The sequence below is a fragment of the Erinaceus europaeus genome, chromosome 5 (assembly GCF_950295315.1).
Source record: "Erinaceus europaeus chromosome 5, mEriEur2.1, whole genome shotgun sequence".
Lineage (NCBI taxonomy): Eukaryota > Metazoa > Chordata > Mammalia > Eulipotyphla > Erinaceidae > Erinaceus > Erinaceus europaeus.
In genome coordinates this window covers 49,121-65,264 of record NC_080166.1, presented here as the reverse complement: position 1 = coordinate 65,264, position 16,144 = coordinate 49,121, and the positions used below count along the sequence as shown (strand labels likewise).

At 38.1% G+C, this 16,144-nt stretch overlaps 1 protein-coding gene across 4 annotated transcripts in view; it reads left to right on the top strand.

Annotated features, from left to right (window-relative positions):
* Positions 1–14,975, top strand: part of NADK2 (NAD kinase 2, mitochondrial) — a 55,257-nt gene extending 40,282 nt beyond the window's left edge. For all 4 annotated transcript variants that reach the window (XM_060190953.1, XM_060190951.1, XM_060190950.1 and 1 more), the window contains 4 exons: positions 6,327–6,382; positions 6,507–6,560; positions 11,094–11,217; positions 12,987–14,975. In XM_060190953.1, the coding sequence (XP_060046936.1) occupies positions 6,327–6,382; positions 6,507–6,560; positions 11,094–11,217; positions 12,987–13,125 (373 nt within the window). In that variant the 3' untranslated portion in view covers positions 13,126–14,975. The remainder of the gene's footprint in view (positions 1–6,326; positions 6,383–6,506; positions 6,561–11,093; positions 11,218–12,986) is intronic.
* The last annotated feature ends 1,169 nt before the right edge of the window (positions 14,976–16,144 follow it).

Genomic DNA, 16,144 nt, shown 5'->3' with positions numbered 1-16,144 from the left:
AAAAAATATTTTGTTTATTTTTTTATATTGGATTGAGAAGGAGATAGAGAGGGAAAGAGACAGACACCTGCAGCCCTGCTTCACCACTTGTGAAGCTTTCCCCCTGCATGTGGGGACCAGGGAGCTTGAACCCTCCTCCTTGCACACTGTAGTGTGTGCACTCAACCAGGTGCTCCACGGCCTGGCCCCCATTTTCTGCAGTGTATCTTTGCTAGGACCTAGCTCCTCCTACATGCACAATTAATCCTTTGTCTAGAGTTTTTCCAGCACTTTTCCCTGACAGTGGAGAAACACTCATAGTGCTAGTTTGGCACTACTATATATTATCTAAAAGTTAATGGCTGAATAGTTTAAGTAATTCAGATTTTTTGAGATGGTTATTAGTATTTTTTTTTTTTTTTTTGCTTCTTCATTTGGCCACCAAAGTTAACACTGGAGCTTACTGCTGGCACAACAGATTCTCATCTCCTGATGGCCATTTTTTTTTTTTTATAGGACAGAGAGAAATAGGGAGAGAAAGAGAAACACTTGCAGGCCTCCTTCACTGCTCTTGAAGCTTCCTCCCTGCAGGTGGGGAACAGGGGCTCGAACCCAGATCCCTGTGCATGGTGATAGGTGCATTTAACCAAGTGCACTACCGTTGGCCCCTCTCATGAATATTTGTATGTATAGCACATCACCTAATACTTTATCAAATATTTTTAAGTGACTATATTCTCATAAACATAGCTAAAACAGTTTAGTACTGCTTAAAACAGTTTAAAATAGCTTTATTTATTTACTGGCTAGAGACAGAGAAATCAAGAGGGGGGAGACAGTGATGGAGAGAGAAAGACACCTACAACATGGCTTCAATTAGTGAAGCTTTTCTCCTGCAAGTGGGGACCAAGAGCTTGAACCCAGGCCTTTGCTCATGGCAACATGCAGCTCTAATGAGTGTGCCACCTATGATCAGTCCCCAGCACCACCATAAGCCAGAACTGAACAGTGCTACACTCTCTCTTTCCTTCTCCCTCTCCTCTCACCCTCGGATAAGAAGAAATGAGTAATCCTGGGAAAATTTGTATTATGAAGAATTATGAGGGCTAGTCTTCAGAGAAGTACACTTATAAAGGGACTTTTATTTTTCTTTTTATTTGATAGGACAGAGAGAATTTGAGAGGGAAAGGGGAAATAGGGAGACAAACACCTGTATACCTGCTTCACTGCTTGTGAAGTTTCCCTCCTGCAGGTGGGGAGCCGGGGCTTGAACCTCGGTCCTTGTACATTGTAATGTGTGCGTGCTTAACTGGGTGTGCCCCTGCACAGCCCCCCATAAACTGATTTTTCTAATATTTGGAAAATATATAATTTTTTATTATCTAATGATAATATATGTATACACACATGCTATGTTTGTTAGTTACCCAACAAGTAGAAGAAATTATAATTAACATCTTTAATTTATCATAACATTTTATCCCCTTAGCTTGGTGATTGGATTGAGAATTAAAATAGCTTCCTAGATAATTTCCACTTCTAGTATTCTCATCCCTAACAAATGAACAAACTGGTACAATTGAAAAGAACGTTGGAATGGAAGTCGAGAGCAGACTAAACCATTGAGCAACTTTCCACTGTCAGTTTTTTCTGAAAGTGAGGGAATTATAGTAGATAAAACAATAACTTGTCTTCTGAACTCTGTGATTTTTCATATATCTGTGTGTGTGCAAATTAATATATATACATTTGCATCATTTTGTGATCTAGTTACTTAGCTCTTTTTTTTTTTTTTTGCCTCCAGGTTTATTGGTGGGGCTTGGTACCTATACTAAGAATCCACTGCTCCTGGCAGCCATCTTTTTTCCATTGTTCTTGCTGTTGTTGTTGCATAGGACAGAGAGAAATTGAGAGAAAACTAGACACCTCAGATCTGCTTCACTGCTTGTGAAGCAACCCCCTGCAGGTGGGGAGCTGGAGGCTCCAACCGAGATCCTTGTGCCAGCCCTTGCATCACTCTATGTGCGCTTAACCTGGTGCACTGCCGCCCAGCCCCCTGCTTCTTTGGATGTAATGTGCTTTTATAATGACTCTAATCATATAGAAATCCTACAAAAAAATAATAGAATCCCCAGTTGATGAAGAAATTCAGGTTTAGCAAGTATAAATAAGTAGACTGACAGGTAAGACTGTAAATGCCAAAACCTGGATATATAAGCACAGATGTGAGGAGGGTACACAGCAGCTAGAGGTCACACAGTTGAATGATGAGTGACAAAATTGTTTATGTGAAGTTTCATCAGGCTCAACTTGTTAGTCTTAGTGAATAATGCTTAGACTAACAGTAGTTAGGTTAATGGGTTCTGAGTTCTGCGTATGTAGTTCTATAGTTTACAGTTATATAGTGTGACAAAACTATATAGAACCTGAATCATTGTGCTTGTGAAATATTTCCTGCTCTACCCCCACTATGTTTCTTCTATTTAAGTTCTATGCTGATGGTGCATTTGAATAAGTTTCGCTTAGATTAGTTTGTCTTGTCTGTTGCTTTAAAATCTACTATTGTATCCTCTGTTCTGGAATAGAACTCTTTATCCCCCTGACTGCATCCGTTTCCTACCCTCATGGTTACTCATTCTCTTTTTAATCCTGTGCAGCTTACTTGCTCAAAATATTCTACCCTGTAAATAAATAACACTGAAAATAAGAAAGCCATACAGAAGATCAGCGGAGCTTGATGTTGGTTTTTTGAGAGAGTAAACAAACCAACAAACCTTTAGCCAGGCTCCCAAAACAAAAAAGGGAGAAGACCCAAGTAAATTAGATTGTAAATGAAAGAGATGATATCACAACATATCACAACAAACACCACAGAAATTCAACGTATCATGCGAGTCTTCTATGAACAACTATATGCCACCAAGCTAGATAACCTGGGAGAAATGGACAATTTCCTAGGTACCTACAAACTTCCACAATTGAATGAAGAGGAACTAGAAAATATGAACAGGCCCATCAGAGCCAAAGAAATTGAAACAGTTATCAGAAACCTGGACCAGATGGTTTTACAAATGAATTCTACAAAACCTTCAATGAAGAGTTAATACCTCTCCTTTTAAAACTCTTCCAAAAGATGGAAGACGCCGGAATACTCCTTCCCAGCTTCTATGAAGCCAACATCACTCTGATACCAAAACCAGACAGGGACACAACAACAAGAAAAAGAAGAAAAAAAGAAAAGAAAGAAAACTACAGACCAGTATCTCTGATGAACATAGATGCTAAACTGTTGAACAAAATTCAACCGGATACAGCCGTCTATTAAAAAGATTATTGATCATGACCAAGTGGGGTTTATCCCAGGGATGCAAGGTTGGTTTAATATACGTAAATCAGTCAATGTGATCCACCACATTAATAAAAGCAAGACCAAAAACCACATGGTTATATCAGTAGATGCAGAGAAACCCTTTGACAAAATCCAACACTCCTTTATAATTAAAACGCTACAGAAAGTGGGAATAGATGGAAAATTCCTCAAGATAGTGGAGTCCATATATAGCAGACCTACAGCCAACATCATACTCAGTGGTGAAAAACGAAGCATTTACCCTCAGACCAGGTACTAGACAGGGCTGCCCACTATCACCATTACTATTCAACATAGTGTTGGAAGTTCTTGTCATAGCAATCAGGCAGGAGCAAGGAATTAAAGGCATACAGATAGGAAGAGAAGAAGTCAAACTCTGTTATGGTTATATATATATATATATATATATATATATATATATATATATATATATATATATATAAGCTTTTGGAAATTATCAGGCAATATAGTAAGGTATCAGGCTAAAAATTAACATTCAAGAGTCAGTGGCATTCTTTTATGCAAACACTAAGTTGGAAGAAGAAATCAATTCCTTTTACTATAGCAACTGTTGGTCTGCTTCTAGTTCTGCTTCTGGGATCCCTTCTGTTACATTGCTTGACGTTGTGGTCTATTTACATGGTCATTCTGTTACATTGGTTTGGTCTCACTCCCCCGCCTCCGGGAGAGTGTGGTTTAGTCTTTGCCTTTTCGTGCTTCTCCCTTCTCCCCGCCCCCTATCCCTACGTACTTCCTTGGTTCTCAATGCTGCTGCAGGAGGAGAAAGATGCAGGACAGAACTGTGTGGTGATTAGATTAGATTAGTTTTTTGAAGCATTGGCTCGTGAATAAAGATACACTTTATTAAAGCTTTTCCGCTCAGCCTTGTGTCCCTGGTCGTCTGTCTACCACCGCGAAGCTAGCCTGGCATACTGTCGCCGTGAACTTAAATGACAGCAACAAAAACAATAAAATATCTAGGAATAAACCTAACTAAAAAAGTGAAAGACTTGTATACTGAAAATCATGAGTCACTACTTAAGGAAATAGAAAAAGACACAAAGAGGAAGCCGGGCGGTAACACAGCGGGTTAAGTGCAGGTGGCACAAAGTGCAAGGACCACTGTAAGGATCCCGGTTGGAGCCCCAGCTCTCCACCTGAAGGGGAGTTGCTTAACAAGTGGTGAAGCAGGTCTGCAGGTGTCTCTCTTTCTTTCCCCCTCTTTCTCCCCTCCTCTCTCCATTTCTCTCTGTCTTATCCAATAATGACATTAATAACAATAACTACAACAATAAAACAAGGACAACAAAAGGGAATAGATAAGTAAATAAATAAGTAGAAAAAGGCACAAAAAAATAGAAAGATATTCCATGTTCATGGGTTGGAAGAATTAATATCAAAACAAATATACCCAGAGCTATATGCAATTTAATGCAATCCCCATCAAGATCCCAACCACATTTTTTAGGAGAATAGAACAAAAGCTACAAATGTTTATGTGGAACCAGTAAAGACCTAGAATTGCCAAAACTATCTTGAGAAGAAAGAACAGAACTGGAGGCATCACGCTCCCTCATCTCAAGTTGTATTATAGGGCCACTGTCATCAAACCTGCTTGATACAGGAACATAAGTAGAAACACTGATGAGTGGAATAGATTTGAGAGCCCAGAAGTAAGCCCCCACACCTATGGACATCTGATCTTTGGCAAAGGTGCCCAGACTATTAAATGGGGAATGGTGATGGCTGGGGCTGAGGGGAGTGTAGATTTGGTTTGAGAAATAACTATCCCATCACTGCATCTCTAAAATTATTAGAGGACATAGGTAACATCTGTTAAGTGTATAGTTTGCTTTTGCTTTTTTCTGTAAACTTCTGCTAACGGTTGAGATCCAGATTGGACTACAGGAAATTAATTTTATTCCAATTTGTAGGCATTTGGGTTGGGTTGGTTAGTAGGTCTAAGACATTAGGACAGTCTTCTAGGATTTGTGTTGGTTCAAATGAAGTTTTCATTACAGTAAGCAGATACTAACTAATCTCAAATATTTGGCTATGTATGTTTTACCTCAATGGCACCCTAGAATGTGGTTTTTATATCAACATTGATTATCTTCCTATGTCAGTATACACATTACTATAATTTTTATCTATATGATACTCTGCTGAGTATCGTTTACTTAACAGGGACATGTATTTGAATTATTCTGTTGTTATATACAGTGCTTCGATAAATATCTTTGTTTCTTTTGCATAATAATGTACATGAATAAGGCTCTGGGTTCACTTTGTGCCCCACCCCACACACACTCACTCACCCCCCCCCCCATACACGCCCCACATGTCAGCTTGGCTTCCCAACCATCACTCTGATATTCCTATCAGCGTTTGGAAACGTTTATGATGTGCTCTCAACCAGGTGCACCATCACCTGGCCCATCAGCATCATAAATACAGCGCTCAGTTCTTTAATGAATACCAAAGCTTCATTTTAATCAAATACCTGATTTTAATTAAAACTAGAGGTAAGTCTATCACTATATTTTGCAGTTTACCTGTATTCTTTTTTTTTTTTTTTTCCTCCCATCAGTGTATTCTCAGCTTTGGCTTATGGTGGTGCAGGAAATTGAACCTGGAACTTTGGAGCCTCAGGCTTAGGGTCTCTTTGCATAACATTATGCTATCTACTCCCACCCTACTGTTCTTTCTTTTGTTCTTTCCATCTGTCTTTTTTTTTTTTAATACCTAGTCAGGTTATTAAAAACTGTCAATATTGGAGTGACATGGCACTATTAACTATAACTGTACTAATTCTTAGGTAATGTCACTAATACTTCTTGGGGTGAGATGACTATTGTCAATTTGATTTTTTTATATATAGAACATTGTAGAAATTCTTTGTACACTAAGAAGAATGTCTTTCTTACATTTTGTGTTTGTAGAATTTGAAGAAAAATGATTTCATATTTGTTCCTAGGTCATTCAATATCAACAGGGTTGCACCTCAGGCTGTGGAGGATGTTCTAAATATCGGTAAGAACCAAAGTAGTTGATACACTGTGATTTATTAACTATAATATGCTAGATAGTGTATAAAGTTTATTGTATGTCAGTTATTATATAAAATATTTAACCACAATTCTTCCTTTTTCTATAGCAAAACGACAAGGACATCTAAACCTCCCACTGAGTAGAGAATTAGTAGAGAAAGGTTAGTAACACATTTTCATTTAAGTTCTGTATTGATTTTGAAGATGTTATTGTAAAGTGTTCTTATTTAGAAAGGTTGTCACTTTTTAATGCAAATATATTATGTAATATCACTCTTAATATATTTAAACAATAAAAAGTTTTGTGCTGAATTTTTGTGATTTTTATGAGGCATGAAAATGTAATCTCAGAGATGTCCTGGGACATAGGAAGTTATGGAAAAATACAAGCTGGCAAATGAAAAATGTAGACCATTAGTGTGCCGTTAGTATTCCAGGAGTAGAGGAAATCTACTGGGTTGTGAATGTTAATATCCACATTCACTGTGGGAGAACATACACTGATCAGGGGATTCGAAGATGTTGATTTCTAGTCCTGTCCACCATTTTCAGAAACTGTGGGCAAGACTGTGTGTGATTGTCATATAATTCTGCTTTCTCAGCAGAGAGAGATGAAGGAGTAGAAACAGATCACTGAGAGAGAGAGAGGGAGAGAGAGAGAGACAGAGACAGACCACCGAGCACTGTTGATACTAGGGACTGAACCTGGCACCTTCTGTGTCTCAAACACAGCTTTACTGGCTACAATGCACAGGCCTCTCAAATTCATTATTTAATTTTAGACTTGTAAATTGAGAAACATTCATTTGATTTGTATGTGAAAATTTTTTTATTATTTATTTTCCCTTTTGTTACCCTTGTTTTTTTATTGTTGTTGTGGTTATTGTTGTTGATGTCATTGTTGTTGGATAGGACAAAGAGAAATGGAGAGAGGAGGGGGAGACAGAGGGGGAGAGAAAAAGAGACACCTGCAGACCTGCTTCACCACTTGTGAAGCAACTCCCTTGCAGGTGTGGAGCTGGGGCTTGAACCGGGATCCTTACACAGGTCCTTGCACTTTGTGCCACCTGTGCTTAACCCACTGCCCTACCACCGAACCCCTGTATGTGAAATTTTAACATACTTAAAGCCTTTCATCTAAAATATTAATTTTGTACATATGTAAACTAAGACTTTTCTTGCTGTTTAAAGGGTATTCTATAATTTCAAAAACAAAAATTCCAAACTTTTTGATAGTTGTATCAACTTATCCAAGTAAGTATTTTTCAACATAAACAACCAGAACAAAATATAAACACAGTACTTGAAATTGAAAGGTGAGAGGCTAGCCACATTCTTATTGGTTATTTATATTGGTTATATATATATATCTATATCTTTTGGATTTTTCCACACAAGGCTTCCTTTGCTGGTGAAAGTTTTATCTGTAAAATAATCTGGGGGCTGGGTGGTGGTGCATTTGGTTAAGTGCACACATTACAGTGTGTAAGGACCTGGGTTCAAGCACCTAGTCCCCACCTGTAGGGGGAAAGCTTCACAAGTAGTGAAGCAGGACTATAAGTATCTCTCCACCTCTCTCCCTGTTTCTCTCTTCTCCTTCCCTCTCAATTTCTGCTGTCTCTATCCAATAAGTAGAGATAGTAAAAAAATTCAAATAAAATAAAATAGTCTGAAAACAAGAGTCACTTTCTGAAGTCCCTTTCAATTCTTAAGTGGACCTTATTTTTTCCTTTTTTTTAGTCTTAAACTTAAAAGATTATTTTAATCATTACTTACGACATAGGATTCGTATTAAATATTTTTTAAATTTTTATTTATAAAATGGAAATATTGACAAGACCATAGGATAAAAGGGGTACAATTCCCACCACCAGAACTCTGTATCCTATCCACTCCCTTGAAAGCTTTCCTATTCTTTATCCCTCTGGGAGCATGGACCCAGGGTCACTGTGGGATGCAGAAGGTGGAAGGTCTGGCTTCTGTAATGGCTTCTCTGCTGAACATGGGCATTGACAGGTGGATCCATACTCCCAGCCTGTCTCTCTCTTTCCCTAGTTGGGGAGGGATCTAGAGAGATGGGGTTCCAGGTTACATTGGTAAGATCATCTGCCCAATTTGATCTGGGGCCCATATTCAGCACAGGAACCTATGTAACCTCTGTATCCTTGTCAGTCTGAGCTCGCATTCTGTGGTCACAGCTGGGAACATTCCAGGCTGCACTAATTTCAGGACCCATCTTCCTCGAGTGGTAGAGTATGTTGCCCAACCTCCCTTCAGAGAATGGAACAGTCCCTACAATTGTTGGTCCATATTGAGGGGAAGGTCTTGTAAGGGCCCACAAAGGGGTTCATTATATTGTTCCTGATGGAGGTGACCAGTGACAGTGTGTGGAGAGGGCTCTCTGTTAGAGGTCTAGGCCCATCATGTCTGTGTGGGAACCCCAGGACTCCCTGACGAGGGCCCCAGGTGATGGGGTGGCCTGGGCCTGGTAGTGACCAAAGAGTTGTCATTAAAGTCTGCTGGTCACTTGACCATATCCAGCTTTTGTAGTCCGTACTTTGTCTGACAAGGTTGGCCTTGGAGTGACTGAGGGAGGTGAAATAGGAAATAGATGAGGAGAGTGTCTAGGTCTAAGTAGAAACTATTTCATTTGGTACTTTATGGTGTCTTTTTAGGTCTTTCTACATGCTTCATTTATTGACTCACTGCAAACTTTTGTGTACTTTTGCTTTAAAGTGTATGTTTCCCCTAACTTATGGATACATGTACATATGCCCTCTCTCATGGGCCCTGGTCTATATCTAGGTTCTGAGGCTTTGTTAGGAAGTGCACTATGGGAAATGGAATTAAGGAGTCCTATCAACTAGAAAGGGTCTCACCAGAGTAATGAAGCTGAAGGGTTGACATTCCACACCTGACGTCTCTGGACGCAGTCGAAGTAAAATATACCAAGGTGGTACTGGTTGCAGTGATTAGGTTGGGATCAGCAGATGCAGTATCAATTGGTGTGGACTGAGAGAAGCATGCAGGAAAGTGAGCCCCACCCTAGAGGTTCCAGGACTGGGAGAAATACGGGTTTTGTAGAGACCGGGGAAGATTACTGCTGTCTTAGGGTTTAAGAAGGCAATCGATAGTTACTGCTATAACCAAATTATTTGGCAATTGGGTTAACTTTGAAAATCCCCTTGTTAAGATTGGCTGTATCAGACAAGACCTCCCCATAATTTATGTCCTTTATGCTATTTACATACAGCTGTATCTTATAAAGCAATGCCACCAGTTGCTTATAGGTGATTTAATATTTCAAAGAACAAATCATTATTATAAATGTATTAACATTTTGTGCCCACTGTTAAAATTCAATCAGATTTATAATTTGAAGTCTTAAGTGCTTAGATTTAAGGGATATATACTCAGAGCTATGGTCTAAATTAAATCTCTTTTTTAATTTTGCTTTTAAAGTTTTGTCTGTTTTTTTAGAAAATTCCTTTTTTAATATTTCATTTATTTATCGAATAGAGACAGAGAAAATTTGAAAGAGAAGGAGGAAATACAGAAGACTCAGCCTGCTTCACTGCTTCTGAAACTTCCCCTTAGAGCTAAGGGCTTGAACCCAGGTCCTTATGCTCTGTGACCTGTGGGCTTAGCCAGGTGTGCCACCACCTGACCCTGCATTCACATTGAATCTCTATCAAAGAAAGGAAAATAAGTGTTTATACTAATTGGTTCTTCATTATAAAATTTAATATATGTTTAACTGAAGTTTTACTAGCTTCATTAATTTTCAATTATATATAAAAGCAGTGATTTGCTTTCTTTGTAGTTTGTACTCTGCATGTTGCTTTGAAGATCTGACTGTCAGATGGTATAGACTGTCTGGCCCGTGGTGTAGGCACTTCTGAAACTATTTCCTTCTGAGCTAGCACATTACTTAAATGTGTGTTTTCAGCAAGGCATGTTTTTATTTTTGAGATTGAATTAGCTTTTTTAAATGAGAACCCCATAATTCAAACACAGTTTTGGTAAGTAAGATGAATTGTCTGACAGTCTTGTAATGTGATACTGAGCTAAATATTCTTTCAATTCCAGTTTCTCAATTTGTGTTTTGCCTGCCAAATCTTATGCTTCTTTTAGTGAGGAAGAAGGTCCTAAAGACTTCTGAAAGTATTCTGTTAATGAGTTTCTCTAGAGAAAAACATAGTGCCTGCCAGTTTGAAGACTGCATTTCATAGAGACTGCTGATTTGTATTGACACTGATGGACTCTCTAACGTGGTGGTTTGGGAAGGAACTAAGCCCCAAAAGGAACATGACGACTCATTTTCCAATGCTGAGTGTCCACAAACGAGTCTCTATTTTTGTTTAATTACTAGCTTTGCAGGGTTTTTCTTGTTTTTCCAGTTTTACCTATTTCTGTTATATTGTGGCTCATCTAGGCTTCTGTGGTCTAATCTGGGAACCTTGTTCTATTTACAAGATTTTATTTCTTGCTTTTGCTTTTTATTGGGGTGTGCTGTGAACTGTGAAATGTGCTACTAAACAGACTGTTAGAACAAACTGCTTTGAAGTTGGGGATAGCATCATTTTCTTCTTTTGTTTTCTATCTTTATTTTTCTGACCCTGACAATAGCATTTTATATTTTTTGAAACAACTGCATTTTACTGAATGCTCTAATAAATATTTTTTCTTCATAGTAACAAATGAATATAATGAATCACTGCTGTATAGTCCAGAAGAACCAAAAATGCTTTTCAGTATTCGAGAGCCAATATCCAACAGAGTTTTCTCAAGCAGCCGTCAGCGCTGCTTCACCTCAAAGTAAGCTCCATAACTGTGACTGTGTATTTACTGTGTTTCACTTGGCTGTAAAGATACTCCACTCACTAAGTGAGCTTATTCAAACAGTCTAGGAAGAGCCTATGGAAAGTAGGAGGTAGAGCAAACTGGCTAAAATGATTGTTTCAAGCTGAAAATGCTGTAGAGAAACTAGTTTTTTTTTCAGTTGTTGGGGCTTTACCACTCTAGGCCAGTATTTTTTTTTTCCTTCAGACAAAGACTGAGGAGAGAGATACCACAGTACAGAAACTTGTCCCATTGCAATGGAAAGTGAGGAAACTTAAGTTTTAAGTGACTTGTTAAAAATATGATTGGGTAATGTGAATATTTTTTTATCTGTTAGACATGTGAAAACCAAATTACTTTAAAAGAAAGTGACTGTAAAGTGATATGCCATAAGTAAAGTAGACCAAGCACTGATAGAAAACTTATTTGCGGGTGAGGGTAGCATAGCATAATGGTTATGCAAACAGACTCTCATGCCTGAGGCTCCAGAGTCCTAGGTTCAATCCCCCGCACCACCATAAGCCAGAGCTGAACAGTGCCACTTCTGGTTAAAAAATTTAAAAAAATTTTTTTTTTTTTTTAAAAGAAAGAAAACTTACTTGCGGGAGTCAGGTGGTAGCGCAGCAGGTTATGCACAAGGACTGGCATAAGGATCCCAGTTCGAGCCCCCGGTTCCCTACCTGCAGGGGAATCGCTTCACAGGCGGTGAAGCAGGTCTGCAGGTGTCTTATCTCTCTCCCCCTCTATCTTCCCCTCCTCTCTCCATCTCTCTCTGTCCTATCCAACAATGATGACATCAATAACAACAATGGTGATATCAGTAACAACAACAATAATAACTACAACAATAAAACTACAAGGGCAACAAAAGGGAATAAATACATACATAAATATTTTAAAAATATATTTTTTTCCCCTGCCTCTAGGGTTATCACTGGGGTTCAGTACCTACACTACGAGTCTACTACTCCTTGTGGCCGTTGTTTCCATTTTGTTGTTTTGTTATTGTTGTTGCTGTTACCGTTGTTGTTGGATAGTACGGAGAGAAATCAAGAATGATGGGAAAGACTGAGGGGAGAGAAAGCTAGACACGTGCAGACCTGCTTCACCGCTTGTGAAGTGACCCCCACTTCAGGTGGGAAGCCAGGGTCTCGAGCCAGGATCCTTGAACCAGTCCTTAAGCTTCTGGTTTCGTCATGTGTGCCACCACCCAGCCCCCAGGGCTTAAAATATTTTTGGTTAAGAAAACTTAAGTATACCGGCATAAGGATCCCGGTTCGAACCCCGGCTCCCCACCTGCAGGGGAGTCGCTTCACAGGCGGTGAAGCAGGTCTGCAGGTGTCTGTCTTTCTCTCCTCCTCTCTGTCTTCCCTTCCTCTCTCCATTTCTCTCTGTCCTATCCAACAACGACAACAACAATAATAACTACAACAATAAAACAACAAGGGCAACAAAAGGGAATAAATAAATAAAATAAATATAAAAAAATTAAAAAAAAAAAAAAGAAAACTTAAGTATGTGGCGCACCTGACTGAGTGCACGTTACAATGTGCAAGGATCCAGGTTCAAACTCCCAGCCCCCACCTGCAGGAGGAAAATTTCAGGAGTGATGAAGCAGGGCTGCTTCCTCTCTCCTTATCTCCCCTCCCCTCTGTATTTCTCTACATCTCTATCCAGTAAATGAAGGAAGAAAGGGAAGACAGCAGAAAAGAAAGTATGTAACATTAGTTGTTTTTTTCTCTCAGGGTTTGTGTCCGTTCTCGCTGCTGGGATGCTTGCATGGTTGTGGATGGAGGGACTTCGTTTGAGTTTAATGATGGGGCCATCGCTTCAATGATGATCAGCAAAGATGATGAGCTGCGAACTGTGCTTCTAGAGCAGTGACGGATTCCCACAGGTGGCAACAGACTACTTGTTACAAACCTGCATTTGTCGTTGTTGTTATGCAACAAGTGGAGACTGGTTGACCCTGAATTCACAGGTGACCAAAAAAAGAGATTCACATTATTCTGTTGAAGCCTAATCAAAAAGATGCTGTGTGTGAGAGTGGATGCGCTAAACTGATCAGAACTAATGCCAGTGAAAATTTCCATATTGTTTACAATTGGTGTGCAAGAGAGTTGGTGCCTTTTTTAATTTAGATGCAAAAACAAATAAAGGATTAAATGTGTAGGATTTGAAATTCAACTGCACAAGTTTTTCTTCCTTTCTCCTTTCCCCCTAACTTTGTGGAGTTAGTTATATAAAACATATCTTGGTTAATGCATGTTTTTATAGTGCTACTTAAGAATCAAAATTTTTAAAGTTTTGATGATGGAATCTTTGAAAGATCCTGAAATTGACCTGATTGAAATAGGGAAATGTGTTTTTATATGTGCAAGAGATTTTGTAGCTTCAGAGAATAATGCTGTTATGATTTAATTTGGACTTCACGTAATCACTTTTGAAATTATTTGTAGGTGTTTTCATTTGGTTGATTTTCAGGTTAGTTTTAAGAGTGAGTGGAATACATATCTGTACAAAACATGCTGTTAAGTATGTATTGATTATCTTATCTCGATTTAAGTGAGTTTTTTTTTTTTTTTTTAATGATTTGAGCCTAATAGATTTCCTTCAGATTTAAAACTCTCTGACATGGATTCAAAGACAAAAAGGATGAACTTATTAGACATACTCTGTTAGTTTGGTTGAACCTTTAAACGTATTCCTCTCGGGAGTATAAGTAGAAAGAAAATGAATTCTTTAATAAATAAGCAGCACATGGTAGTTTCAGAGTTTTCACACTGGTTTTCACCTAGCTCTTATTCCAAGTTTCATTACTGTCTATTTCATCCGCTACTATGAAATTGTCTTTATTTTTAGAGGAAAGCACAATCTGCTTCCTGATCTGCTTATAAGTAATCCTGGATGTTTCGCAGCGCTTTTCTGCACGAGACAGTTGGTATTCTCATACCGTTTATGCACAGTTGTTGCCTGTTTTTCACTGCTATTTACATTTGTTATTCAGCCATTGAATTATGTATTGAATGCCCTTCTGCCATTTATTGTCAGGTGCTGAATGTTAGTGAATGAGGCGGTTTCTATGTATGATGATAGCAACAAGTTTAGTGAGCTCAGAAGCAATTTCTGTGACTATTAAGCTGCATATCAAATGGATTTAACATTTAACATGCTCTTTAAATTTTTATACAAAGATAATCTAGGTTTTGATACATATCCAGAACAGGAATCTGTTTTTCTTTCCTTGGTTAAGGGTGTCTGGATAGACACTCAGGACCATTTACAATCATGTATACAATATGAATTAGTGTTTTCCTAGAGCTGGATCTAGTTTCTGGTCTGATTATCAGTGATGTACGTAAGATACTAATCTAAAAAAATGTGAAATTTGATGTTATAGAAACTGTCTTTGTAGGTTTAGAATATGTTTTTTGACAAAAAAGTGCCATCTCTTTAAAGTCAAGGAAATATAATGGTATAAAATGATACCATAAATCTGTTAATATGTAACATATTAATAAGTAACATCTGTAAAATTGTTCTGAAGCCATATTTTATAGATTTTTTTAAATACTCCATCGTGCTGACTTGTAATATTTCTGCTGTGTGGTGGGGATTCGTATGTGTAAAATGGTAAGAGACAAAGGTTGTTAGTTTAGGAAAATGTTTCTATGAATAAGTTAACTCCTTTTAATGGCAACTGTATGTGAATAAAATTAAACCATTGTTTTGTCTTTTTTTTATTTCACTAATTTCCTTGACTCTTATGGGGTCATTATTTGAAAATCAGATTTTCCCAAGATTTTATTTCAGAAATCTTTATTCTGCTCTCTGTGAGCCTATGCCTTGTTGACTTCACTCAGTGGTAGTATTTTACATTGAATTGTGAATTACTCGGGGCTGGGTGGTGGTGCACCTGGTTGAGCAAACAACGTTACAGTGCTCAAGGACCCAGGTTCAAGTCCCTGGTCCCTACCTGCAGGAGGAAAGCTTTGCAAGTGGTGAAGCAGTGCTGCAGGTTATCTCTCTCCCTCTCTATCTTTCCCATCCCTCTCAATTTCTGGCTGTCTCTATCCAATAAATAGATAAGTAAAAAAAAAGAAAAAAAAATTTTTTTAATTGTGAATTACTCTATAGCCATGGAGTAAAGTGCTTACTTAGCTGGTAAACATGGGTGCTTCAGATAATTTTGAGTCATTTTTTCAATTTACTTTTTTAAAATTAATGATTTAATAGTTTACAAAATTATAAGATTCCACAGCCATACATAGCTAGTGTATGACTCAATATTTTTGATGTTCCATTTGTATTAATGACTGAAGTAAATTAAACCACATTAATGTTTACTAAATGTGCGTAACCTCTGGATATGAAGAATTTCCACTGATTTTACCTTTTTTTTTTTCCTTTATTAGGATTAATGGTTTACAGTCAACAGTAAAATACATGTGTAACATTTCTCAGTTTTCCACGTAACAAGTCAACCCCCTCCAGGTCCTTCTCAGCCATCAAGTTCCAGAGCTAAAACCCCACCCCACCCCCATCCCACAGTCTTTTACTTTGGTGCAAAAGGTAAAATCATATTGCACGAAAGAAAAAGATTTTACCTTTTAAAAGAAAAATAAGAAATATGCAACATGTAGAAACATCAAGGTAACAGAAGTTCTTACTGAAAAATTTTTATGAGTTGAAAAAGTTGCCAAATATATATGCATTATTGCTCCACTGTGAAAATATTTCAAATTTAAATGATTGAATGATTAATTCAGTTGTGCCATGTATTCTCTGTGTGCGGGTGACTGCGTATGGGAGACTCAATTGAAGGAGAGAAAGGACAGAGAAATTGAGAGGGGGGTAGGGATAGAGAAGGAGAAAGACACCTGTAGACCTGCTTCACAGCTTG